This window comes from Argopecten irradians, chromosome 7 (assembly GCF_041381155.1).
Source record: "Argopecten irradians isolate NY chromosome 7, Ai_NY, whole genome shotgun sequence".
NCBI classification, from domain to species: domain Eukaryota; kingdom Metazoa; phylum Mollusca; class Bivalvia; order Pectinida; family Pectinidae; genus Argopecten; species Argopecten irradians.
In genome coordinates this window covers 38,490,989-38,518,242 of record NC_091140.1, presented here as the reverse complement: position 1 = coordinate 38,518,242, position 27,254 = coordinate 38,490,989, and the positions used below count along the sequence as shown (strand labels likewise).

Here is a 27,254-nt window from a genome sequence, read left to right as displayed (position 1 = left end):
GTTTTCATGATACTGTAAACCAATATTTTTTCACGAATATTAAATTTCGCGATTTCCATTTCAAAACAAGTTCGCGAAGATAATTAATCGTGGATTCAACAATTGAATGATAATTCTTATCAATATAGATGATGTAGATATTAATTCGCGAAGATAAACCTTCGCAAATGCTGTTGGATCGTTAAATTCGCGAAAGTAAATCGCACGCGAATAGAATTTGGTTTATAGTAAGTTGGTTAGTTATCAAGAATGTCTAGGTATCATTGTAAGATGTAACCCCGTTTGAATCAAGAAGGTCTTTTATTTTCTTGTTTTGTATCTGCTTCTTCCTCTTTTACGTATGTTTTTGGGACACAAAACTCATGACATGCCCCGATCCCATATTGAATATGACGATTGCAAAATCGTGAGCCCGATTTTAAGTGTATACAAATAAAAGAAAGAAAGCATGAACTGTACTTCAGGGTAAGTTTAGAAGCTATACACCGTGAATGGCATAGGCACAGCAGAAGAAAAGCTACATATATATTAGGTATATATTTAGTATCCTTTAGATCAAATATCTTGACACGTGAGTATCGTGCTGAATAGCAATATAGGATAAGTTTCGCTAAGGTCATGCCAGAAACGTTATCACTCAAAGCTAATTATATATATGTATATAAGTGCCTGATTAATTATCAATAAATACTGCGCTGAATATAGCTTTCTGTGAAAAGTTTCTTAGAAATCCTCTGATCACTGACGATAACAAACATCCCGTCACCGTTTCTATAGAAAATTTATAAGTCATACATGAAATGTTACAAAAACAGATATACGAATGGTACGCAGGGATTTGATGGGGAGATTAGATGAATTATTTGTAAATTTCTATTTAGACCACCTGTCATTTGTTTCCGGTAAATCGATAATAAATAAATAAATTGTTATTTTCCTTTATTTTATTAAGTTCATGTACATTAAAATAAATCAACTTTATTCTTTAAAATTAATACAATTATTAGTAAGATTCTTCTTACTCATCATTTCTGGTGAACCCTAGAAAATGCATAAAAAACGTTAACTAATTATAAAATTATAAAACAATATTTGATGTTAATGGTTAAACATGTAACCAAAATCACTTGCGGATCAAACTTTTCGCGATTTGGACCACAAATAGGAAAAAATAATTTTAGCGAATAAAACAAGGTTATAGGCAATTCAAACAAACCTAAATAGTTTACGGGTCATAATTTCCTGATAATGATGATCCGCGATTTCGAGAAAATATAATCGTGGATGAAAACATTTGCTTTCCTTTTTTTCTAATAACATTTGTTTTTAATATTGAAATAGCATAACATTTCCATTAGAATTTACACACTTTCAATGGTATTAACATTTGAAGATGTTTTGTTCGTATTTCGCAATAGACAAAATTATCAATACTCTTCTATACAGGTATGCTCAGCGGAAAACCATTAAACATCGCTCGCAGAAACTTTTTTTCATGTAACATTACGTTAACACTGGAAATTGTAATCGATTGGGTTTCAGAGTCTCATACACTTAACTATGATAATAGCATGTGTGTGGGTGGTATATATCGCTGCACATAATATGTTGGTACTGAAAATCAACGTTATTTCGCGTGATAAAATTTCGCGTATTTTTTATACAACGCGAAAATAAAAAAAATAAAACAGCACCACAAAACACATGTAAAATTGAGCTTTTCTAAGAATAGAATGGCATAGATGTCATATGAAGAAAGTGTAGAGCCTATATTTATATTATCAACTCCATTTGGGGTCTCTGCATTAACATTATTTAAGCTAGACCAGGTAAACCGTTTATCAACGATGATTTAATCCAATAGTTAGAACAGCCATTTTGACGGCGATCAGAAGATCTGTGATGTTGATACGCTGTGGGTATATTATAAGATCTGTGATGTTGACACGCTGTGGGTTTATAATAAGATCTGTGATGTTGACACGCTGTGGGTTTATTATAAGATCTGTGATGTTGACTCGCTGTCGGTTTATTATAAGATCTGTAATGTTGACCCGCTGTTGGTGTATTATAAGATCTGTGATGTTGACACGCTTTTGGTGTATTATAAGATTTGTAATGTTGACACGCTGTCGGTGTATTATAAGATCTGTGATGTTGACACGCTGTGGGTATTTACAAGATCTGTGATGATGACACGCTGTGGGTTTATTATAAGATCTGTGATGTTGACACGCTGTCGGTGTATTATAAGATCTGTGATGTTGACACGCTGTCGGTGTATTATAAGATCTGTGATGTTGACACGCTGTCGGTGTATTATAAGATCTGTGATGTTGACACGCTGTGGTGTATTATAAAGATCTGTGATGTTGACACGCTGTCGGTTTATTATAAGATCTGTGATGTTGACACGCTGTCGGTTTATATAAGATCTGTGATGTTGACACGCTGTCGGTTTATTATAAGATCTGTGATGTTGACACGCTGTGGGTATTATTATAAGATCTGTGATGTTGACACGCTGTCGGTTTATTATAAGATCTGTGATGTTGACATGCTGTCGGTTTATTATAAGATCTGTGATGTTGACACGCTGTGGTGTATTATAAGATCTGTGATGTTGACATGCTGTCGGTGTTATTATAAGATCTGTGATGTTGACATGCTGTCGGTGTATTATAAGATCTGTGATGTTGACACGCTGTCGGTGTATTATAAGATCTGTGATGTTGACATGCTGTCGGTGTATTATAAGATCTGTGATGTTGACACGCTGTCGGTGTATTATAAGATCTGTGATGTTGACAACACGCTGTCGGTGTATTATAAGATCTGTGATGTTGACACACTGTCGGTGTATTATAAGATCTGTGATGTTGACACGTTGTCGGTGTATTTTAAGTTCCGTGATGTTGACACGCTGTCGGTTTATTATAAGATCTGTAATGTTGACACACGCTGTCGGTGTATTATAAGATCTGTGATGTTGACACGCTGTCGGTGTATTATAAGATCTGTGATGTTGACACGTGTCGGTGTATTTGTAAGATTTGTGATGTTGACACTGTCGGTGTATTATAAGATCTGTGATGTTGACACGCTGTCGGTGTATTATAAGATCTGTGATGTTGACACGCTGTCGGTGTATTATAAGATCTGTGATGTTGACAGCTGTGGTTATTATAATTGTAATGTGACACGTGTCGGTGTATTATAAAGATCTGTGATGTTGACACTGCTGTCGGTGTATTATTATAAGATCTGTGATGTTGACACGCTGTCGGTGTATTATAAGATCTGTGATGTTGACACGCTGTCGGTGTATTATAAGATCTGTGATGTTGACATGCTGTTGTTGTATTATTATAGATCTGTGATGTTGACACGCTGTCGGTGTATTATAAGATCTGTGATGTTGACACGCTGTCGGTGTATTATAAGATCTGTGATGTTGACACGCTGTCGGTGTATTATAAGATCTGTGATGTTGACACGCTGTCGGTGTATTATAAGATCTGTGATGTTGACACGCTGTCGGTGTATTATAAGATTTGTGATGTTGACACTGTCGGTGTATTATAAGATCTGTGATGTTGACACGCTGTCGGTGTATTATAAGATTTGTGATGTTGACACGCTGTCGGTGTATTTTAATATCTGTGATGTTGACACACTCTCGGTTTATTATAACATCTGTGACGTTTGACACGCTGTCGGTGTATTATAAGATCTGTGATGTTGACACGCTGTCGGTGTATTATAAGATCTGTGATGTTGACACGCTGTCGGTGTATTATAGATCTGTGATGTTGACATGCTGTCGGTGTATTATAAGATCTGTGATGTTGACACGCTGTCGGTGTATTATAAGATCTGTGATGTTGACACGCTGTCGGTGTATTATAAGATCTGTGATGTTGACACGCTGTCGGTGTATTATAAGATCTGTGATGTTGACACGCTGTCGGTGTATTATAAGATCTGTAATGTTGACACGCTGTCGGTGTATTATAAGATCTGTGATGTTGACAACACGCTGTCGGTGTATTATAAGATCTGTGATGTTGACACGCTGTCGGTGTATTTATAAGATCTGTGATGTTGACACGCTGTCGGTGTATTATAAGATCTGTGATGTTGACACGCTGTCGGTGTATTATAAGATCTGTGATGTTGACACGCTGTCGGTGTATTATAAGATCTGTGATGTTGACACGCTGTCGGTGTATTATAAGATCTGTGATGTTGACACGCTGTCGGTGTATTATAAGATCTGTGATGTTGACACGCTGTCGGTGTATTATAAGATCTGTGATGTTGACACGCTGTCGGTGTATTATAAGATCTGTGATGTTGACACGCTGCTGTCGGTGTATTATAAGATCTGTGATGTTGACACGCTGTCGGTGTATTATAAGATCTGTAATGTTGACACGCTGTCGGTGTATTATAAGATTTGTGATGTTGACATGCTGTCGGTGTATTATAAGATCTGTGATGTTGACACGCTGTCGGTGTATTATAAGATCTGTGATGTTGACACGCTGTCGGTGTATTATATGAGATCTGTGATGTTGACACGCTGTCGGTGTATTATAAGATCTGTGATGTTGACACGCTGTCGGTGTATTATAAGATCTGTGATGTTGACACGCTGTCGGTGTATTATAAGATCTGTGATGTTGACACGCTGTCGGTGTATTATAAGATCTGTGATGTTGACACGCTGTCGGTGTATTATAAGATCTGTGATGTTGACACGCTGTCGGTGTATTATAAGATCTGTGATGTTGACACGCTGTCGGTGTATTATAAGATCTGTGATGTTGACACGCTGTCGGTGTATTATAAGATCTGTGATGTTGACACGCTGTCGGTGTATTATAAGATCTGTGATGTTGACACGCTGTCGGTGTATTATAAGATCTGTGATGTTGACACGCTGTCGGTGTATTATAAGATCTGTGATGTTGACACGCTGTCGGTGTATTATAAGATCTGTGATGTTGACACGCTGTCGGTGTATTATAAGATCTGTGATGTTGACACGCTGTCGGTGTATTATAAGATCTGTGATGTTGACACGCTGTCGGTGTATTATAAGATCTGTGATGTTGACACGCTGTGTCGGTGTATTATAAGATCTGTGATGTTGACACGCTGTCGGTGTATTATAAGATCTGTGATGTTGACACGCTGTCGGTGTATTATAAGATCTGTGATGTTGACACGCTGTCGGTGTATTATAAGATCTGTGATGTTGACACACTGTCGGTGTATTATAAGATCTGTGATGTTGACACGCTGTCGGTGTATTATAAGATCTGTGATGTTGACACGCTGTCGGTGTATTATAAGATCTGTAATGTTGACACGCTGTCGGTGTATTATAAGATTTGTGATGTTGACACGCTGTCGGTGTATTATAAGATCTGTGATGTTGACACGCTGTCGGTGTATTATAAGATCTGTAATGTTGACACGCTGTCGGTGTATTTTAAGATTCTGTGTGAATGTTGACACGCTGTCGTCGGTGTATTATAAGATCTGTGATGTTGACACGCTGTCGGTGTATTATAAGATCTGTGATGTTGACACGCTGTCGGTGTATTATAAGATTGTGATGTTGACACGCTGTCGGTGTATTATAAGATCTGTGATGTTGACACGCTGTCGGTGTATTATAAGATCTGTGATGTTGACACGCTGTCGGTGTATTATAAGATCTGTGATGTTGACACGCTGTCGGTGTATTATAAGATCTGTGATGTTGACACGCTGTCGGTGTATTATAAGATCTGTGATGTTGACACGCTGATGTCGGTTTATTATAAGATCTGTGATGTTGACACGCTGTCGGTGTATTATAAGATCTGTGATGTTGACACGCTGTCGGTGTATTATAAGATCTGTGATGTTGACACGCTGTCGGTGTATTATAAGATCTGTGATGTTGACACGCTGTCGGTGTATTATAAGATCTGTGATGTTGACACGCTGTCGGTGTATTATAAGATCTGTGATGTTGACACGCTGTCGGTGTATTATAAGATCTGTGATGTTGACACGCTGTCGGTGTATTATAAGATCTGTGATGTTGACACGCTGTCGGTGTATTATAAGATCTGTGATGTTGACACGCTGTCGTGTATTATAGATTGATGTGACGCTGTCGGTGTATTATAAGATCTGTGATGTTGACACGCTGTCGGTGTATTATAAGATCTGTGATGTTGACACGCTGTCGGTGTATTATAAGATCTGTGATGACACCTGTCGTGTATTAAGATCTGTGATGTTGACACGCTGTCGGTGTATTATAAGATCTGTGATGTTGACACGCTGTCGGTGTATTTATAAATGATTCGTGATGTTGACACGCTGTCGGTGTATTATAAGATCTGTGATGTTGACACGCTGTCGGTGTATTATAAGATCTGTGATGTTGACACGCTGTCGGTGTATTATAAGATCTGTGATGTTGACACGCTGTCGGTGTATTATAAGATCTGTGATGTTGACACGCTGTCGGTGTATTATAAGATCTGTGATGTTGACACGCTGTCGGTGTATTATAAGATCTGTGATGTTGACACGCTGTCGGTGTATTATAAGATCTGTGATGTTGACACGCTGTCGGTGTATTATAAGATCTGTGATGTTGACACGCTGTCGGTGTATTATAAGATCTGTGATGTTGACACGCTGTCGGTGTATTATAAGATCTGTGATGTTGACACGCTGTCGGTGTATTATAAGATCTGTGATGTTGACACGCTGTCGGTGTATTATAAGATCTGTGATGTTGACACGCTGTCGGTGTATTATAAGATCTGTGATGTTGACACGCTGTCGGTGTATTATAAGATCTGTGATGTGATGTTGACATGCTGTTGGTGTATTATAAGATCTGTGATGTTGACACGCTGTCGGTGTATTATAAGATCTGTGATGTTGACACGCTGTCGGTGTATTATAAGATCTGTGATGTTGACACGCTGTCGGTGTATTTAAGATCTGTGATGTTGACACGCTGTCGGTGTATTATAAGATCTGTGATGTTGACACGCTGTCGGTGTATTATAAGATCTGTGATGTTGACATGCTGTCGGTGTATTATAAGATCTGTGATGTTGACACGCTGTCGGTGTATTATAAGATCTGTGATGTTGACACGCTGTCGGTGTATTTTAAGTTCTGTGATGTTGACACGCTGTCGGTGTATTATAAGATCTGTGATGTTGACACGCTGTCGGTGTATTATAAGATCTGTGATGTTGACACGCTGTCGGTGTATTATAAGATCTGTGATGTTGAATACACTGTTGACATGGTGTCAGTGTATTTTAAGATCTGTGATGTTGACACGCTGTCGGTGTATTATAAGATCTGTGATGTTGACACGCTGTCGGTGTATTATAAGATCTGTGATGTTGACACGCTGTCGGTGTATTATAAGATCTGTGATGTTGACACGCTGTCGGTGTATTATAAGATCTGTGATGTTGACACGCTGTCGGTGTATTATAAGATCTGTGATGTTGACACGCTGTCGGTGTATTATAAGATCTGTGATGTTGACACGCTGTGTCGGTGTATTTAAAGATCTGTGATGTTGACACGCTGTCGGTGTATTATAAGATCTGTGATGTTGACACGCTGTCGGTGTATTTTAAGATCTGTGATGTTGACACGCTGTCGGTGTATTATAAGATCTGTGATGTTGACACGCTGTCGGTGTATTATAAGATCTGTGATGTTGACACGCTGTCGGTGTATTATAAGATCTGTGATGTTGACACGCTGTCGGTGTATTATAAGATTCTGTGATGTTGACACGCTGTCGGTGTATTATAAGATCTGTGATGTTGACACGCTGTCGGTGTATTATAAGATCTGTGATGTTGACACGCTGTCGGTGTATTATAAGATCTGTGATGTTGACACGCTGTCGGTGTATTATAAGATCTGTGATGTTGACACGCTGTCGGTGTATTTATAAGATCTGTGATGTTGACACGCTGTCGGTGTATTTAAGATCGTTGATGTGTGTGATTGTGATGTTGACACGCTGTCGGTGTATTATAAGATCTGTGATGTTGACACGCTGTCGGTGTATTATAAGATCTGTGATGTTGACACCTGTCGGTGTATTATAAGATCTGTGATGTTGACACGCTGTCGGTGTATTATAAGATCTGTGATGTTGACACGCTGTCGGTGTATTATAAGATCTGTGATGTTGACACGCTGTCGGTGTATTATAAGATCTGTGATGTTGACACGCTGTCGGTGTATTATAAGATCTGTGATGTTGACACGCTGTCGGTGTATTATAAGATCTGTGATGTTGACACGCTGTCGGTGTATTATAAGATCTGTGATGTTGACACGCTGTCGGTGTATTATAAGATCTGTGATGTTGACACGCTGTCGGTGTATTATAAGATCTGTGATGTTGACACGCTGTCGGTGTATTTTAAGATCTGTGATGTTGACACGCTGTCGGTGTATTATAAGATCTGTGATGTTGACACGCTGTCGGTGTATTATAAGATCTGTGATGTTGACACGCTGCCGGTGTATTATATGATCTGTAATGTTGACAACACGCTGTCGGTGTATTATAAGATCTGTGATGTTGACACGCTGTCGGTGTATTTTAAGATCTGTGATGTTGACACGCTGTCGGTGTATTATAAGATCTGTGATTTTGACACGCTGTCGGTGTATTATAAGATCTGTGATGTTGACACGCTGTCGGTGTATTTTAAGATCTTTGATATTGACACTCTGTCAGTGTATTATGAGATGCGTGATATTGACACTCTGTCGGTGTATTATAAGATCTGTGATGTTGACACGCTGTCGGTGTATTTTAAGATCTGTGATGTTGACACGCTGTCGGTGTATTATAAGATCTGTGATGTTGACACGCTGTCGGTGTATTATAAGATCTGTGATGTTGACACACTGTCGGTGTATTATAAGATCTGTGATGTTGACACGCTGTCGGTGTATTATAAGATCTGTGATGTTGACACGCTGTCGGTGTATTATAAGATCTGTGATGTTGACACTCTGTCGGTGTATTATAAGATCTGTGATGTTGACACGCTGTCGGTGTATTATAAGATCTGTGATGTTGACACGCTGTCGGTGTATTATAAGATTCGTGATGTTGACACGCTGTCGGTGTATTATAAGATCTGTGTATTTTGACACGCTGCCGGTATATTATAAGATCTGTGATGTTGACACGCTGTCGGTGTATTATAAGATCTGTGATGTTGACACGCTGTCGGTGTATTATAAGATCTGTGATGTTGACACGCTGTCGGTGTATTATAAGATCTGTGATGTTGACACGCTGTCGGTGTATTTATAAGATCTGTGATGTTGACACGCTGTCGGTGTATTATAAGATCTGTGATGTTGACACGCTGTCGGTGTATTATAAGATCTGTGATGTTGACACGCTGTCGGTGTATTATAAGATCTGTGATGTTGACACGCTGTCGGTGTATTATAAGATCTGTGATGTTGACACTCTGTCGGTGTATTATAAGATCTGTGATGTTGACACTCTGTCGGTGTATTATAAGATCTGTGATGTTGACACGCTGTCGGTGTATTATAAGATCTGTGATGTTGACACGCTGTCGGTGTATTATAAGATCTTTGATATTGACTCTGTCAGTGTATTATAAGATCTGTGATGTTGACACGCTGTCGGTGTATTATAAGATCTGTGATGTTGACACGCTGTCGGTGTATTATAAGATCTGTGATGTTGACACGCTGTCGGTGTATTATAAGATCTGTGATATTGACACTCTGTCGGTGTATTATAAGATCTGTGATGTTGACACGCTGTCGGTGTATTATAAGATCTGTGATGTTGACACGCTGTCGGTGTATTATAAGATCTGTGATGTTGACACGCTGTCGGTGTATTTTAAGATCTTTGATATTGACACTCTGTCTGTGTATTTTGACACGCTGTCGGTGTATTATAAGATCTGTGATGTTGACACGCTGTCGGTGTATTATAAGATCTGTGATGTTGACACGCTGTCGGTGTATTATAAGATCTGTGATGTTGACACGCTGTCGGTGTATTATAAGATCTGTGATGTTGACACGCTGTCGGTGTATTATAAGATCTGTGATGTTGACACGCTGTCGGTGTATTTTAAGATCTGTGATGTTGACACGCTGTCGGTGTATTATAAGATCTGTGATGTTGACATGCTGTCGGTGTATTATAAGATCTGTGATGTTGACACGCTGTCGGTGTATTATAAGATCTGTGATGTTGACACGCTGTCGGTGTATTATAAGATCTGTGATGTTGACACGCTGTCGGTGTATTATAAGATCTGTGATGTTGACACGCTGTCGGTGTATTATAAGATCTGTGATGTTGACATGCTGTCGGTGTATTATAAGATCTGTGATGTTGACACGCTGTCGGTGTATTATAAGATCTGTGATGTTGACACGCTGTCGGTGTATTATAAGATCTGTGATGTTGACACGCTGTCGGTGTATTTTAAGTGTTGTGATGTTGACACGCTGTCGGTGTATTATAAGATCTGTGATGTTGACACGCTGTCGGTGTATTATAAGATCTGTGATGTTGACACGCTGTCGGTGTATTATAAGATCTGTGATGTTGACACGCTGTCGGTGTATTATAAGATCTGTGATGTTGACACGCTGTCGGTGTATTATAAGATCTGTGATGTTGACACGCTGTCGGTGTATTATAAGATTCTGTGATGTTGACACTGTGGTTATTTAAATCTGTGATGTTGACACGCTGTCGGTGTATTATAAGATCTGTGATGTTGACACGCTGTCGGTGTATTATAAATCTGTGATGTTGACACCTTCGGTATTATATAACACGCTCGTTTTAAGTGATGTTGACACGCTGTCGGTGTATTATAAGATCTGTATGTTGACACGCTGTCGTGTATTTAAGATCTGTATGTTGACACGCTGTCGGTGTATTATAAGATCTGTGATGTTGACACGCTGTCGGTGTATTATAAGATCTGTGATGTTGACACGCTGTCGGTGTATTATAAGATCTGTGATGTTGACACGCTGTCGGTGTATTATAAGATCTGTGATGTTGACACGCTGTCGGTGTATTATAAATCTGTGATGTTGACACGCTGTCGGTTATTATAAGATCTGTGTTAATCTGTTGTTGACACGCTGTCGGTGTATTATAAGATCTGTGATGTTGACACGCTGTCGGTGTATTATAAGATCTGTGATGTTGACACGCTGTCGGTGTATTATAAGATCTGTGATGTTGACACGCTGTCGGTGTATTATAAATGATTTGTGATGTTATACACGCTGTCGGTGTATTATAAGATTGTGATGTTGACACGTGCTGTCGGTGTATTATAAGATCTGTGATGTTGACACGCTGTCGGTGTATTATAAGATCTGTGATGTTGTATGTTGACACGCTGTCGGTGTATTATAAGATCTGTGATGTTGACACGCTGTCGGTGTATTATAAGATCTGTGATGTTGACACGCTGTCGGTGTATTTTAATATCTGTGATGTTGACACGCTGTCGGTGTATTTTAAGATCTGTGATGTTGACACGCTGTCGGTGTATTATAAGATCTGTGATGTTGACACGCTGCCGGTGTATTATATGATCTGTAATGTTGACAACACGCTGTCGGTGTATTATAAGATCTGTAATGTTGACACGCTGTCGGTGTATTATAAGATCTGTGATGTTGACACGTTGTTGGTGTATTATAAGATCTGTGATGTTGACATGCTGTCGGTGTATTATAAGATCTGTAATGTTGACACGCTGTCGGTGTATTATAAGATCTGTGATGTTGACACGCTGTCGGTGTATTATAAGATCTGTGATGTTGACACGCTGTCGGTGTATTATAAGATCTGTGATGTTGACACGCTGTCGGTGTATTATAAGATCTGTGATGTTGACACGCTGTCGGTGTATTATAAGATCTGTAATGTTGACACGCTGTCGGTGTATTATAAGATTTGTGATGTTGACACGCTGTCGGTGTATTATAAGATCTGTGATGTTGACACGCTGTCGGTGTATTATAAGATCTGTGATGTTGACATGCTGCCGGTTTGTCATAAGATCTCTAATGTTGATACCCTGTCGGTATATTATAAGATCTGTGATGTTGACACGCTGTCAGTGTATTATAAGATCTGTGATGTTAACACTGTCCTCCTATTTTAAGATCTGTGATGTTGACACGCTGTCGGTGAATTATCAGATCTGTGATACTGACACGCTGTCGGTGTATTAAAGATTTGTGATGTTGACACTATGTCTGTATATTAAAAGATATGTGTTGCTAGGACGCTGTTGGTATATTTTAAGATCTCTGATGATCTCACATGAGAATCAGAACCGAAAATTAGAGGTAGGGATGGGTTTTATCTTTTATTTTGTTTGTTTATTTTGCTCTTTATTTTGGTGTTTAAATGACCTAATATAAGATTGGTGATATGTAAGGTCGGTGAAACAGGTTCTGTAATATCCGTGACATAATATTGAGGATAATAAATTAGATCACTGATGCATCACAACTGTGAAACATCATAGGGATAGAAGCCATTTACCGTTACAAGTTTTGCCAAATAAAATGCAGCGTCACTGTTTATTGTATAACTTTTATATTGATATTTTATAATTTGTCATTTATATTCTATACCCTGATATCAATATTGTATATATGTTATTCATGTCGTATAATACATTTTTATTTTATATTAGCGGTATATATTGTATGTTTACTCTATAAATTGCTCTTTAAATTTGTTATTCATATTGGTACCTTATTAATGCTAAAATTTGAGAATGTATACATCGACCTATCTTGAAAACGAAATATGAATACTCAGGTTCGCGTTTAATTGTTGATAATAAGTTGTAAATATATGTTTATTGTTAAATTAGTTTTGAGGCGATAACCGTAGTCCAAAATATATGTAGTTTTGACGTCATAATATATACATATGTAGTCGCATAATTCTACTGTTTTATATAGAGACGAACTTTATTTTATTTACTTATATTGATATTAATAAAAGTTATATGATAAATAGAATCTTACACTCGTGACTATCCGATATGAAATTGATCAAACTCGCCTAAAGGCTCGTCGCATTTCAAATTCTTAAACTCGTTTCATATCACATAACCACTCAAGTAAGATCCTCTCTCTAACTATATAATACAGCAAATAATATATTACAAAATGAAAATACTTAAGGATTAACTTGAATAGATTTTTTATAATAAGGAGATACAACACAAAAATCTGACTGTACTCTAAATAAACCGCTTCGCGGTTTATTGTACATTCAGATGAAGCATTCAGTTCAATTTGCTTACTACGAGCAAATAGTTTTATATATGTATTAAGGTGTTTATGTATTTAATCGAAACAGCGGTGGTGTGAATTGTTTATTAGACAGACGAACTGTGTTCAAAGTCCTGAACATTTTCATTTTGTGAAATGCATTAAAGTGAAGATTTCTGTATACATGAATATACGGACCTGTAAAACACCTTTGAGTTGAACATATTCCGCTGCTACCATGAACTTCGTTCTTAAATAAATGGCAAGATAAAGTGACACGTTCCAAAATAGCTGTGGTGATGTATGGACGTGCGTTTTTATCTGTTACAGATCATTCGCATCATAATATGTCATTTGGCATACTTACTTATTATTTACATGTAACCAATATCAAACCGTGTAAATAGTCCATCAATATGTGTATGTATGTAATTCATGTATTCAAAATTAATATGCTATTAATCTGTTAAACAGTCATTGATAGAAAATGCTTGTTAAATATTTTCAAAACGTTACCGTTTTATTTATCTAATAAAAATTTGGCAAAATTAATAAAAATGATAATATGGCTTAAACTTACAATGAACACTATTATTTACTGGTGTACATATGATTGAGGCAAGATGATATTAAAATAAACAATCGAAATTGTTGAAACTGATAGACTGTCAGCCTCGTGTTTACATAATCATCTTGAAAAATCGTGTCTCACAAGAATGGGATGAAATTACTCTCTTATCCATCAATGTATAGATATCTAGTTTAATGTTTTAAACAAAAATACTACAAAATACTGTTTAAATCCCTTAATTACAATGTGTTTGAACTTACCCCCATAATGAATACGGGTGTTGGACCTGTTTACCCGCTCATCGATACCTCTTCATACGCAAGCTTCGTGTACCATCTCTAGCTCTGATTCACAACACACCGACTCCACATCTAATCCAGTTCTAATACAGGTAGCGTTTACGTCCCGATTCATTTGTCAGACGCGTCATGCATTAATGATACGTGTGGATTTTAAATGCTAGAAATTGTTTTATAAGTAATGTATCAAGAGGAAACACACACACACACACACACATATATATATAGCATTATAAGTGATTGAACGAGTAGATATGCCTTCTGTGTTATTGACGTTCTGAAACCATCCGAGACCTCGCAAGACTAATGCGAGACAATGCAACATTGTCTTCACTGTACGATCGAAATTGATGATATGAAAATATATATTCCTTCAGAACTATTATTCCAACAGAACCATAAAAGTTTTCGATGCTTCTTCACACCAATATCAACTATTCAAGCACAGAACATGGAAATGACAAGTTGTTATAGCAAGACGACTACTACAAATGAGAAAATTTACGCGAGGGAGTGGGGTTACAATAATTACACGAATGTCTTTTAAGCGCAAAATCCCCCCCTTCGCGAAAGATTTGTGTTTATATGCAATATGTTGCAAAAGATTAGAATTAATATTTATCGCGGGGAAAAAAGTCACGAAATATTTACAAGTAACCATCGCGAAATTGAACACCCGCGGATATGAGCACATCGTTGAAGTGAGATTTCTATGTTCTTAATACTACTTAGAAACATATTAATAGGCATATATGGGGCTTGATATTTTTATAAGTTGACACGCCTTCGAGTGGTGCAAAGTCCATGCAATTCATGATTCCAATTATTTATGTCTTTTTGCTGGAGTGCTTCCGATGTATAATGAACTTTCCAAATGTTTTACTTTGAACTACGTGCTATTTGTTCTACACGTTAGGATGGCATTTTGTCTCCATTAATTATGATATGGCTTCATATACTGCTAAAATAGTCTTTAGATGAAGTTCAGTCCTTCGTGGTTGACTCGGCGGTGTATGTTTCCAATTTTTTGAAGAATAAAGAACATGTGTAGCAGATTGGAATTGCCAATAGCGTGGAGCTAGAAGGCGACCGCAGTATTGTGTACAATTAAAACTTGCTACACATGGAATACCTGATGGAACTGTACTAAACAGATAAAAAACACAAAACATGTATTTTTCGATGAGGTTCTTAAGTATATTCATAAGGGGCTGGCATTTCCTCTGATAATGGAGAATCAATATGTAGCATACACAACAGTTAATGTCGTTTTTAAATTAAACAGATGACAATCCCAGAGACGCCGGGAAATCGTACTACTTCATGACGTCAAAAAAACAGTATAAGTGTTGCGCCGTTGCTAGGGTTTTTCTATGGAGACCATGCAGTACAGATATTTGCTCGATCAAGTTTTTGTGAAACGAAGTACACCGGAGGACAGGATGTGTGTCAAAGATCTCGTGTAACACCTATAACTCTGTAATATAACCAGAAATGGATGCGGTTCCGATTTACGTACACCAGAACAGTTCATTGCAGATGTCATGAAAATGCATATCAAAAGGCTTTGTCATCAACATTTTTGATAACATGATTCCTAAACTGTACAGATATAGAACTAACATTAGATCCCCTGACTGATATTGATTATAATAATGAATATATTACTATGTAATATTTTTCTATTAACGTTGAAATTGAACCCACCGAGAATCATGTTCAGTTATGATAATACTCGGGTGTAGGGTTTCCATATGTGAGCTTCAAATCCTCAGTCTGAATTAAGCTAGTCGGTTGCCTTTTAATATGCTAACATAATCGTATGCCCTTAATAATGGAACAGATGCATTCCATTTTTGTATCAAATTGTTGTGCCTTTTTCTTCATTCTAAGATTGACAGTTTCTCTTATGAACAATTTGGTTATGTGATTCACGCCCTAGGATGTCATTTACTTTTGAGAACAGATTCAAATTACACTAAAATCATGATGGAATAGAAATACGATGTGCATTAGCGGTTAATGAAGTTTGTTTGTTTGTTTGTTTGTTTTATTAATTAACGTCTTATGGTCATGTATGGACGGCTTCCCATGTATGTGGTGTTGCGTGTATGTTGTGCGAGATGCGTGTTTTGGGAGACTGCGGTACGTGTATATTCGTGTTGTTTTCTTGTATAGTGGAACTGTTGCCCTTGTTATATTGCTATATCACTGAAGCATGCCGCCGAAGACACCAAGCAACGCATCTCACCTGGTGACATTATACTAAAAACGGGCGAACAAATCGTCTCTCTCCCTCTATGCTGAGCCCTAAGCAGGAGCAGAAACTAACACTTTTTGATAGACTTTGGTGTGTCTCGGCTAGGGGATAGAACCCAGAGCCTTCCTCACAGGGGCGAACGCTCAACTCAAGGCCAAAAGTGAGGGGGTGCCAAGGGAGGCAATAGGAAAGACAAAGTTAGTTAGGGAGAAGAGAAAAGATAAAATCCTAGTTTAGTCGCTTTTAACGATCATGCAATAGGGGCAGCAGGTACAATTCTAACATCCTATTTGCAGGACCAGTCAAAGAAGTAATATCAACGGCACATTCATGGTAACTTGAGGATCCATACAACCGTACATTACTGTATGTCAGTAGGAAATCATCCTCACCGTGTAGACAAAACAGATTGTCGAATTTTCAAGACAGTCTGCTCCTTTAGTAAGACACACATACAAAATGCACGGTCACGTGATATGAAAAAAAACCCAATAAAAATATAAATAACAATACAAATATAAAATAACAAAAAAATATAAATGACAACACAAAAATGAATAACAATAAAAATATAAATAGGCTAAGTAAAAAAGTATTACGATAAAGCTGAACGCAATAAACGCTTCAGCGAGCTGAAGCAGAAAACAAAATAATTGAATTAATCGATTTTTCACTTTTATTAAAAATGCCACGTATACTAATAACTTAATAAGATAAATCTTGTTCAATAACAAAGCCAAAACACAGATTATTGTATTTGTTTATTTTGATTTTATTACAACAATTTAATTTCAGGGAATCTGTCGATATGATGTCATAAAGTCATAACATTTTAGATTAAGGAACAATTAATTTCTAACAAAGAAATCCTCTTTCGGTAGGAGTGTTTCTGTCCTGTCATCTCTTGGTTTCTTGTCATTGTACATTTTGTCAAGCAATATTCCTAATCGAGTTGTCTCCCTTCACTGATAATAGCTGGTAAGTGTACCGACAGTCAAACTGATAACATTCTTATAACCTGTAGCATTTCAGTGCGTAGCAAACGACGTGTGATTTGCCTTAATTACATAATTATTTATAACTTTTAATGACAAAAGTAATCGTGGTAGAAAAAAAAAAATTTTACACGGGTAACTGACTTGTGGTTCACGATTCTACTTTTTTTGTTAAGAAGTCGCATATTTTGAACAATGCTGCATAAAATCATAACAACAACAACAAAAACACCACTGAAAACTATAACTTCTGGTCCTTAGAATTGCTTAGATAGGTGTTAGGTCATATTTCAGCATAAGTAACACAAAAAACATCTATGAAAAAATTAGGAACCCCTTTCTTGATGTTGGTGATAACATAGAGACATCTGCTTTATTAACACACTGTTTGCAAGTCAAACTTGTTTGCTCCACTCACAAGCACAATATTTTGTACACGGGCCAAAAATGGTAAGGACAACCAGGGTTTTTGGGAGCTTTAATTTAACTTTGGTGCATTATTTTATGCACCCATGTAACGAATAATGTCCTTTTTTATTTCGCTATCAAACAATATCCCGTGGAAAACTCGTGCAATTCATTATTTGATAACGGCCCTCTACGTTTTCCCGAATAAAAATTGAAAGTTATTTAACAATAATTGTAATGTCAGTACATCTATATCTTATAGCCAAAGATGAAGTTCAAACACCAAACAAATGAGAGTTTCCCTGTGTAAAGCTTTGATAACAAAGAATGTTTGTTTCGCTATTTGAAACGTGGTGTGCTAGTGATAGTCAACTATTCCTCGGTAATTATGACGAAACTGGAAAACACATGACGAACCGCGTTATAGAAATTAACATTTTATTGTGCATTTAAGTTATTTAGGTTTTAAATTATGACAATGATAATTATTTTTTGGACTCCATAAAATTATCAAATTCAATTTAACAGTCAAAATTTAAAAATTAAAATCCGTTTCAAAAAGGTAGTAGGCCTTCAAGATAATTTTATATATCCATGTGATGGTTTTCTAACTTCCTTGGAAGTAATTAAGACGAATATGTATTTGATACAACGAAAACTATAGCCTTTCAGATTGTTCTCAGAAGATTAGAATACAAACAAAAATCCATGTATTTATAGAAAAAAAACCAATATAATTAAAGTAAACTTGATACTACTTTGCGTTTTCAATTTCCCTATAGAGTACAATCAACACATGACCATGTAACGGTAAATCACTGATGAAAGGAATTAGTTTTTGGATTCAGTTGACTTTCAAAAACACGCATTTTAACATATTCACATTTTAAATTCAAATATTATAATATTATAACAATAAGATTTTGACACAAAATGGCACAACATTTGTCCGAAAACTTGCTACTATAGCGTAATTATAACAATATGTTTCTGACACAAATTCGTACGTTCTTATTTTGCTGACGAATACGTGTCTCTAGTAAATCAATGTCATTTGTCCATTCGGCCATGTATACTGTAAATTGACTTTCTTTGAAAATATTTCGCGATTTCATATTGTTGTACGCGAACAAAGCTGGTTTACATCATATGGTGATGACTGTGGTATCTTGGCAAGTGATGACGACAATGTAGGTACATGTATTCTTTCTTTGCTTATTAAAGAGTTAGCCCCCTTGCGAGTAAGGATTGATTGTTACGTCATTATTTTGTGAGCACAATTCAGGTTGTTTACTCCGATAGGTACGTGTATGATGTTACGCTCGCAAACACATGACGTCACACACAGTACCTACCCGCCAAGGGCAGATAAATCTGTAATATGCAAAGACAGAATAAGTTCTTGGGGTTTAGTGCTTGCCGTATTCGTGTATTTGCCTTGTACTATTTGTTGGAAGGCCTGGATGACTGCGTGTTAGTGTCGGGGCGATGGATGTTGAAATTGAGGTTTTCTTTGTATGTATGTGATATTATGCTTAGGAGTATTGTGATAGATATTATGTTGACTATTTATTAGTTATGTGTCTGTCTATTAAATTGTCACGAGTTATCGCTCTATTGATTAGAGCGATAGAGCGACAACACCTGGGCCTCTATTTGTCTATCATTGTGCTCGAGTATAATGGTTTTTTAACTGAATGAAAGTGATAATGAGTGCCATGAATAATGAACTATGTAATTAAAGACAACACACGATCCATCTAATCTTTTCAAAAACAATCGGCAAAAATGTTATTGTGAATAAATTAAAGATGTGACGTGTGACATAAAATATATTGAAGAAGAAGAAGAAGAAGAAGAAGAAGAAGAAGAAGAAGAAGAAGAAGAAGAAGAAGAAGGAGAAGAAGAAGAAGAAGAAGAAGAAGAAGAAGAAGAAGAAGAAGAAGAAGAAGAAGAAGAAGAAGAAGAAGAAGAAGAAGAAGAAGAAGAAGAAGAAGAAGAAGAAGAGAAGAAGAAGAAGAAGAAGAAGAAGAAGAAGAAGAAGAAGAAGAAGAAGAAGAAGAAGAAGAAGAAGAAGAAGAAGAAGAAGAAGAAGAAGAAGAAGAAAGAAGAAGAAGAAGAAGAAGAAGAAGAAGAAGAAGAAGAAGAAGAAGAAGAAGAAGAAGAAGAAGAAGAAGAAGAAGAAGAAGAAGAAGAAGAAGAAGAAGAAGAAGAAGAAGAAGAAGAAGAAGAAGAAGAAGAAGAAAAAGAAGAAGAAGAAGAAGAAGAAGAAGAAGAAGAAGAAGAAGAAGAAGAAGAAGAAGAAGAAGAAGAAGAAGAAGAAGAAGAAGAAGAAGAAGAAGAAGAAGAAGAAGAAGAAGAAGAAGAAGAAGAAGAAGAAGAAGAAGAAAAAAAGAAGAAGAAGAAGGAAGAAGAAGAAGAAGAAGAAGAAGAAGAAGAAGAAGAAGAAGAAGAAGAAGAAGAAGAAGAAGAAGAAGAAAAAGGAGAAGAAGAGGAAGAGAGAGAAAAAAAGAAGAAATCAGGTAGTTCCTGTTTTTACAATTCTAACCCCGCCAGATTTTAGGCATTTTGTTAGCAACTAACCAATTGATATTTGACACTTGACCAGACCTTGACATGATCAAAAACGTTGTCACCATCATTTTTTGAAAAGAGAGTTGTCTATTGAACAAGAAAATTCCACGGAGTGACATGAGCCACAGGACTGTCCGTGTTGTTTATAGAAACAATTAGATTAGTTAATATAAGTAGTCTTCTCTAACCCCGAGCTCTCATATACTATAAAATGAAACATTTGGCCCAAAACATTTTACACGAAACATTTTAGCATAAGCATTCAACAAACAATTTTGCCTGTTATCTAAACCGATTATTTTGTACCTGTTTGTTGACATCAACATATATATGTTTACCTCTTAATCAACACTGATATAATTTTCACTATAAAATGACAACCTGCGGCCGGTTGTTCAAAGCATGGTTAGCTTAATTACATAATTAGTGAACTTTTGTATTTCGCATTTACGGCAAAGTCTGTTATTATATATTAACTAAAACCCAAGTAAGTAAAGAAAGGAATTCTCTGTAAGATTCTTATACAATTGTGTAAAATTCATATAAACAGAAATTATTTTATCGTGATTTGAAAATTGTCGTTAAACTGTGAATAGCCTAATCACAATTTGAACAACGGAATCATGCTTGTTGATATATCCACGCATTGCAAATATGTTGGTTTCTAAAAACTACGTTTCACTGTCAATACCTGGGCCAGCGTATGCATATTTTACACAAACATGTTTACATGTACAGTAGGTTTTAAGAAACCAGACACTGATCTACATGTTAAGTGATGTGTGACTTTACGTTTCACTATTAACTGTGGTTTAAAACGTATACCCTTGTCTTCCGTGAAGATGGAGTCTTTTTGGGCCAATCCAAATGTACTGCTGGTTGTACTAGTATCAACTGTTGAAATGCCTAGTTACTGCATTCCTATGGAGAGGGATCTATACTGTGATCCTATGGAACATAAGTACTACCGAGCCCAGTTCGGAGTGTGTGGGGACTGTGATATGTGTCTACCCGGTGATGAAGTCATCCCACCTGATGTAAGTAAGAAAAACATTACGTAGAATATTGTATTTTGTGGTGTTTTGAAAAGCTGTATTGAGTCATTAAGTTATTGCCTTCACCAATTATGGTATATATGTAGAGATGTTGGTCCAAGTTTATTAGATAATGAATCGTGATCACTGTTGAAGTCATTTCATCTGATGTATATAAGACGAAAAAAAATAAAGAAAAAAAAGCATTACGTAAGACAGTCATTACGTAGATTATACCGTCTTCGCATATTGCAGAGTGAGCTCCCCTTGCGGGTAGGTATCAATTGCTACATCATTATTTTGGGAGTGCAATTAACGTCGTTTTCTCCATAAAGTATGACGTTTCGCTCACAAACACATGACGTCACAATACCTACCCGCAAGGGTAGGTAACTTTGTAATATTAAAATACAGAGTTGGTTTTTGTGGTTTTTAGAATAGCTCTATTGAGTTGTTCAGTTACTGTATTTACAGATGATGACTATGATATTATGTATGTTGTTTCTAGTCTGATAGATAATGACTCATGCTCATTCTTGAAGTCGCTTAACCTGATGTAGGTAAGAAAAACATCACGTGGTTTATGTCATGTTAATTTATATGGCCGTTTTTGGAATATCTCTATCTAATACAACAAAACATGTCAACAAAGACCACACAAAGCACCAAGAAAAAATGTTCTCTATAGCAAGTGGTCTATATGTACAGGTCAAATTGTTGAAATGAACTATTTTGGTACCCTGATAAAGTTGTGTTATTAAGCAGGTGGTCTTTATACAGAGGTGGTCGCTCAGGCAGGTTTATTCGTAATGATATAGAAAATGACTCATGATCACTGTTGAAGTCACTTCACCTAAGAGAAACATTACGCGGTTAGGATCATATTATTATTGCACGTTACGGTCTTTTTAATACCTATATTGAGTTAATGAGCTATTGTCTTTATTTATAATTATTATGATATAGATATTTTATTCTAGTCTGTCAGGTAACGACTCGTGATCACATGGTTATCTGATACACGGGGAGAATAGTTAGTGTGATTTATATTTAATTAAACCAAGCATCAATGTTTTGTTTTTTAGGCCTGCATTTTACACTATTCATTAAAATCTATTAAAGCCAATCTTGAAATAAATCCTTCATAATATTAAGAACATCTTATATCGTGATATATTTGATCACAGACTACTACATTTTACTAATGTAATATGTTTCCAAAACTGCCACGATAGTTAATACATGTCGTAGTGTCAGTCATTCTGATGTCATAATATCAACAAATGACGTGACGTCATATGCATCAAAATTGCTACTTAGACTTATATATGACGTAATGTACAGTCTTTAGATATTTTGGTAAAAGAATGACATGTTTGCTAACATCACATTAATGTTACATAAATCCGTGTGAAATTGGATATGACCAAAACTAGCAAAATAAGTTTTGAAATGTCACTAACGACAAGTATTTATTAATCTATGTTTTACCATTATACATTCTTTAACCTTTATTTCAGTTTAGTAAAAATGTATCTAGAAGTTACAAAGGACAACAGACGCTAAACGGTTAAGATGGCATTATATATTACCATAAACATCCACCTCTGAGTCGAGAGTTCGAATCCCCTGTGGGGCAGTCACCAGGACAACAGGGGGGTAGTTTTTCCGTGGGTACTCCAAATTTCCTTCACTTCCAAAATGACGGTAAAGAAAAAAAAACCTAAATATACCTAAGAAGTAATCAGGTCTTTTATCATATGCACAACTACACATAAAATGCTGAATCAAGAAAATATTGAAATCAAGTGCTTGATTTCATTTCACAGGGGGTCAATCTTGGATTCGGTCTCCATGGGGCAACTTTATGCCTCGGATGTCAGCCGTGTAAAAAGGGTACATTCAACTCCGACGAGGACTTGAAGTGGTATTGTAGTCCATGCACAAAATGTTCCGACCTAGGTCTGGTGGAGGTTTACCCCTGTACCCCTACACAAGATACCACATGTGATGTTACTACCCCAATATCCATAAGGTTTGTTGTATTATTATAATCTATATTTTTACAACAAAGTTTTGAAAAAAAAACTGGAATTTGATCTTACGTTTTTTATGAATTTGTTAAATAGTGAATTTCTAACCCTAGGAAGCACGTGATCTTTACATTTTTTAAATTTCCTAATCTTCTAAACACATATTGTTATAATGAATATATCCTATTTTTTATTTTTTATTTTATTAAAATAATATCAATAATTACATCAAATTGACCAAATTGAAATTAATTATTATTTCACAGTTTTGCCTAGAGGCTGTTAAAAATATGACTTTATTTGTTTCCTAATTTCGTTAAAACATTATTTATTGTTTATGTGTCGGTTTTAATGCTCGAAGATACAATCTTAGACTCTTTATAAATTAATTTATCTTTCAGATCTATTTCCACAAAAGACAATGGTAGAAAATCACCATTTAAAGGTTCGGAAACTGAAGGTAATTTTATCGACAAGCCCTTAAGTAAAACAATATTTGGTTCAGACATCGAAAATAATAAGTAACCATGTTTTTAATGTTCCATGGAAACCACCAAGAAAAAAAATAAATGCGTAAAAATGAAATTTGGTGAATAGTGCTTGCTAACAAAAAAAGTGTCGGGGTTTGCATTATATACAAATCTGCTGTTATCTATTTTGATAAAGAAACAATGTTTTACAATATTATTTTGTGTTCAAATCGGTATTGAGTGAAATAAGCCACACTATAATGTTGTATTTTTGCTTTTTTTCTATATTTTATTACTATAATTTCATTTATTTTTATCATTTTTTATCTTATTTATTTTTCTACTTATTTATTTATTGCAGATGACGACGACCGCTTATATACGATGTTCCTAGCTATAACTGCATTGTCAGTAACTTTTCTAGTCATTGTTGGAATAGTAGCTTACACACTTTGGAGGAAATTACACAGTAGGTGTTTTGTATGATACACACTTCGAACTTCATCAGCTACCTGAGCTACTTTTGGCGAGTGAAAATTTGGAATGTATTTAGAATAAAAAAGATTCTTTATGATAAGGGAACCAAAACAAGTTTATGAGGCAAAACATTATTTCAATTTAACTAATACGCCGATCATGTTATAAAATAATTTATCAGTTGGTTTTTGGTATGATAAAGGTTACGATATGTTTTGGTACAAAGCCTACAGCCCAAATTATAGATAAATTCTAAATACTTAAGTGTGTATGTAAGTGTTATTTTACCAAAAAGGAAGATAAAAACACATGTATAAATATCTCAGTGATAGTATTTTGTCTTTGTTTTTAGTCTCTCGATTTGTTTTGGAATATTGGAACCATGGCTTCATTCAACTTGTATTTCACCCTTGTTGTTAGATTAAAATATGTACCCTGCATGCACTTATATCATTGTATGTTTATTATGTTGAATTAAGAAAAAAGTCGAGTGAAGGCTCAGGAATTAGTTAGACTATATTACCATCCATGCACTAATATCATTGTATGTTTATTATGTTGAATTTATGCAGACGTCGAGTAAAGACTGAGGAATAAGTTAGTCTGTATAACCCTACATGCACTTATATCATTGTATGTTTGTTATGTTGAATTAAGAAAAAAGTCGAGTGAAGGCTCAGGAATTAGTTAGACTATATTACCATCCATGCACTAATATCATTGTATGTTTATTATGTTGAATTTATGCAGACGTCGAGTAAAGACTGAGGAATAAGTTAGACTGTATTACGCTTCATGTACTTATATTATTGTATGTTTATTATTTTGAATTAAGAAAAAAGTCGAGTGAAGGCTCAGGAATTAGTTAGACTATATTACCATCCATGCACTTATATCATTGTATGTTTATTATATTGAATTTAGGTAGAAGTCGTGTGAAGACTGAGGAATCATTGAGACTGTATGTTTCGCGTGATCGCGACGCCCGTGTAGGAGAGGAGAGTACTCTTCAGGATATAGACGAGGAAGAAGATGGAGGCGATATCTTCCCACCAAAGACGCCATACACCAATAATTACAAACGACAAAGGACATTCAGTCAGAAAACAGGCGAAGTTAATGAGCCCTTATTACGACGGCGACAGTCTCTTCAGCCTATCCGCCAAACGAATGGGCAGCAATTTAAACGAACATCGTCCATTTCAGGAAACAAAATTGAACTTGTAATAAAAGAGAAACCTGCGAATACACAAAGTTCTCGGGTACACAGGCGACAATCCCTACCCATTACAGATACGGAGAAAGATAGCTGTAAATCTTCCTTTCATCATCGTAAGTTATATACTTTTTGTTGTTGTTTTATATCCAATAATTTGCAGGGATTTGTAAGTATCGAATACTATTGTAAGCAAATTAGTTGTTTTGCTACATTGTATAATTTGTCCAACCTTTTCTCTGCAGTTCTTAAGTTTCTTTATTGATAGTTTTCAAGTATTTATTTAATCAATTATTCACTCTTCACTTAGTAAAACAATGAATAGTTCGTTGATCTATTAATTTTTATTCATTAATTGCATGATTTATTCATTCATTCATGCATTCATTTATTCATTCATACATTCATTTATTCATTCATACATTCATTTATTCATTATACATTCATTCATTCATTCATTTTGTTCTTTATTTATTTACGTAACCAGTTTTCAATTATTTATTGTTTCGTAATTTTAATCAATTATGTTAATAATTCAATCATTTGGTTTCATTCTAATTATATATATATATATAATTCAATGTTGCTTGTTACGAGCATTTCCATTGGCTTAAAAATTTACTTTATCAGCCCATAAAGGAAAAAATGGCGTCGCCGTTTGTAACGTCGTTTCTGATTGGCTGAGATGACGGCGTAATAATTTCATAGACAAAAGAGTCCCAAAATGAATTTTAAATGTTGAGGAGATTATCTTTAGTAAATTGAATTATAAGGATTAATTTGAATAGATTTTTTATGTTATGGAGATATAACACAAAAATCTGAGTGTACTTTAATCATAAACCGCTTCGCGGTTTATTTAGAGTACACTCAGATTTTTGTGTTATATCTCCATAACATTAAAAATCTATTCAAGTTAATCCTTAAATAATTATACAATATTAACAGGTTTTATTTATACCTACAGGCTCACCATCTAATGGTTTCATCCGTTACCTGTCCAAACTATTAGCTGGAGATAGAGCTTATAGAACATTTGCGAAGGAAGTTGGTCTTAAGGAATATGATATGAAATCGATTGAAACTGAATTCGGAGAGAAAAATAAACCCCTTGCTGACGTATCTTACGAAATAATTACACGAGTACTACAGATAAAACCGGGCCTACGAATCATAGACATCTATGATATTCTCAACAGACTTGGGTTTCAAAACGAACGACAATTATTGGAAGAAAATATTATGAATTTCAAAATTCCTCTCACATGATAAGAAATTGTTCAGTCATTAAATTGTTTTCATGTCGTTTGATATATCATATTTTATTTAATTTACATATGTAAGTTGTATTCAATCTTCACTGTTTTTAACAGTATTAAACGTCCATAATGTTCAAATAATACTTTATTTATTGCTTATTTTTATTAATTCACAAACATCAAAATACATTTTCTTTTCTAAAACGAGGCAACACTGAAGATGAATTTTGTACATTTATTAATTCAGAATTTATAATATT

At 35.7% G+C, this 27,254-nt stretch overlaps 2 protein-coding genes across 2 annotated transcripts in view; one reads left to right on the top strand and one right to left on the bottom strand.

The window, feature by feature from the left end:
* Nucleotides 1-14,365, bottom strand: part of LOC138328372 (uncharacterized) — a 29,720-nt gene extending 15,355 nt beyond the window's left edge. Inside the window, exon 1 of the mRNA XM_069275156.1 lies at nt 14,230-14,365. Within this exon, the coding sequence (XP_069131257.1) occupies nt 14,230-14,235 (6 nt within the window). The 5' untranslated portion in view covers nt 14,236-14,365. The remainder of the gene's footprint in view (nt 1-14,229) is intronic.
* A 6,873-nt stretch (nt 14,366-21,238) lies between these two features.
* Nucleotides 21,239-27,137, top strand: LOC138328368 (uncharacterized). Its single transcript, XM_069275148.1, has 6 exons — nt 21,239-21,542; nt 23,369-23,574; nt 23,974-24,032; nt 24,404-24,515; nt 25,448-25,851; nt 26,703-27,137. Exons 1-6 carry the CDS (start codon nt 21,348-21,350, stop codon nt 27,002-27,004), a joined length of 1,278 nt encoding a protein of 425 aa, XP_069131249.1. The 5' UTR covers nt 21,239-21,347; the 3' UTR covers nt 27,005-27,137.
* Nucleotides 27,138-27,254: the final 117 nt, after the last annotated feature.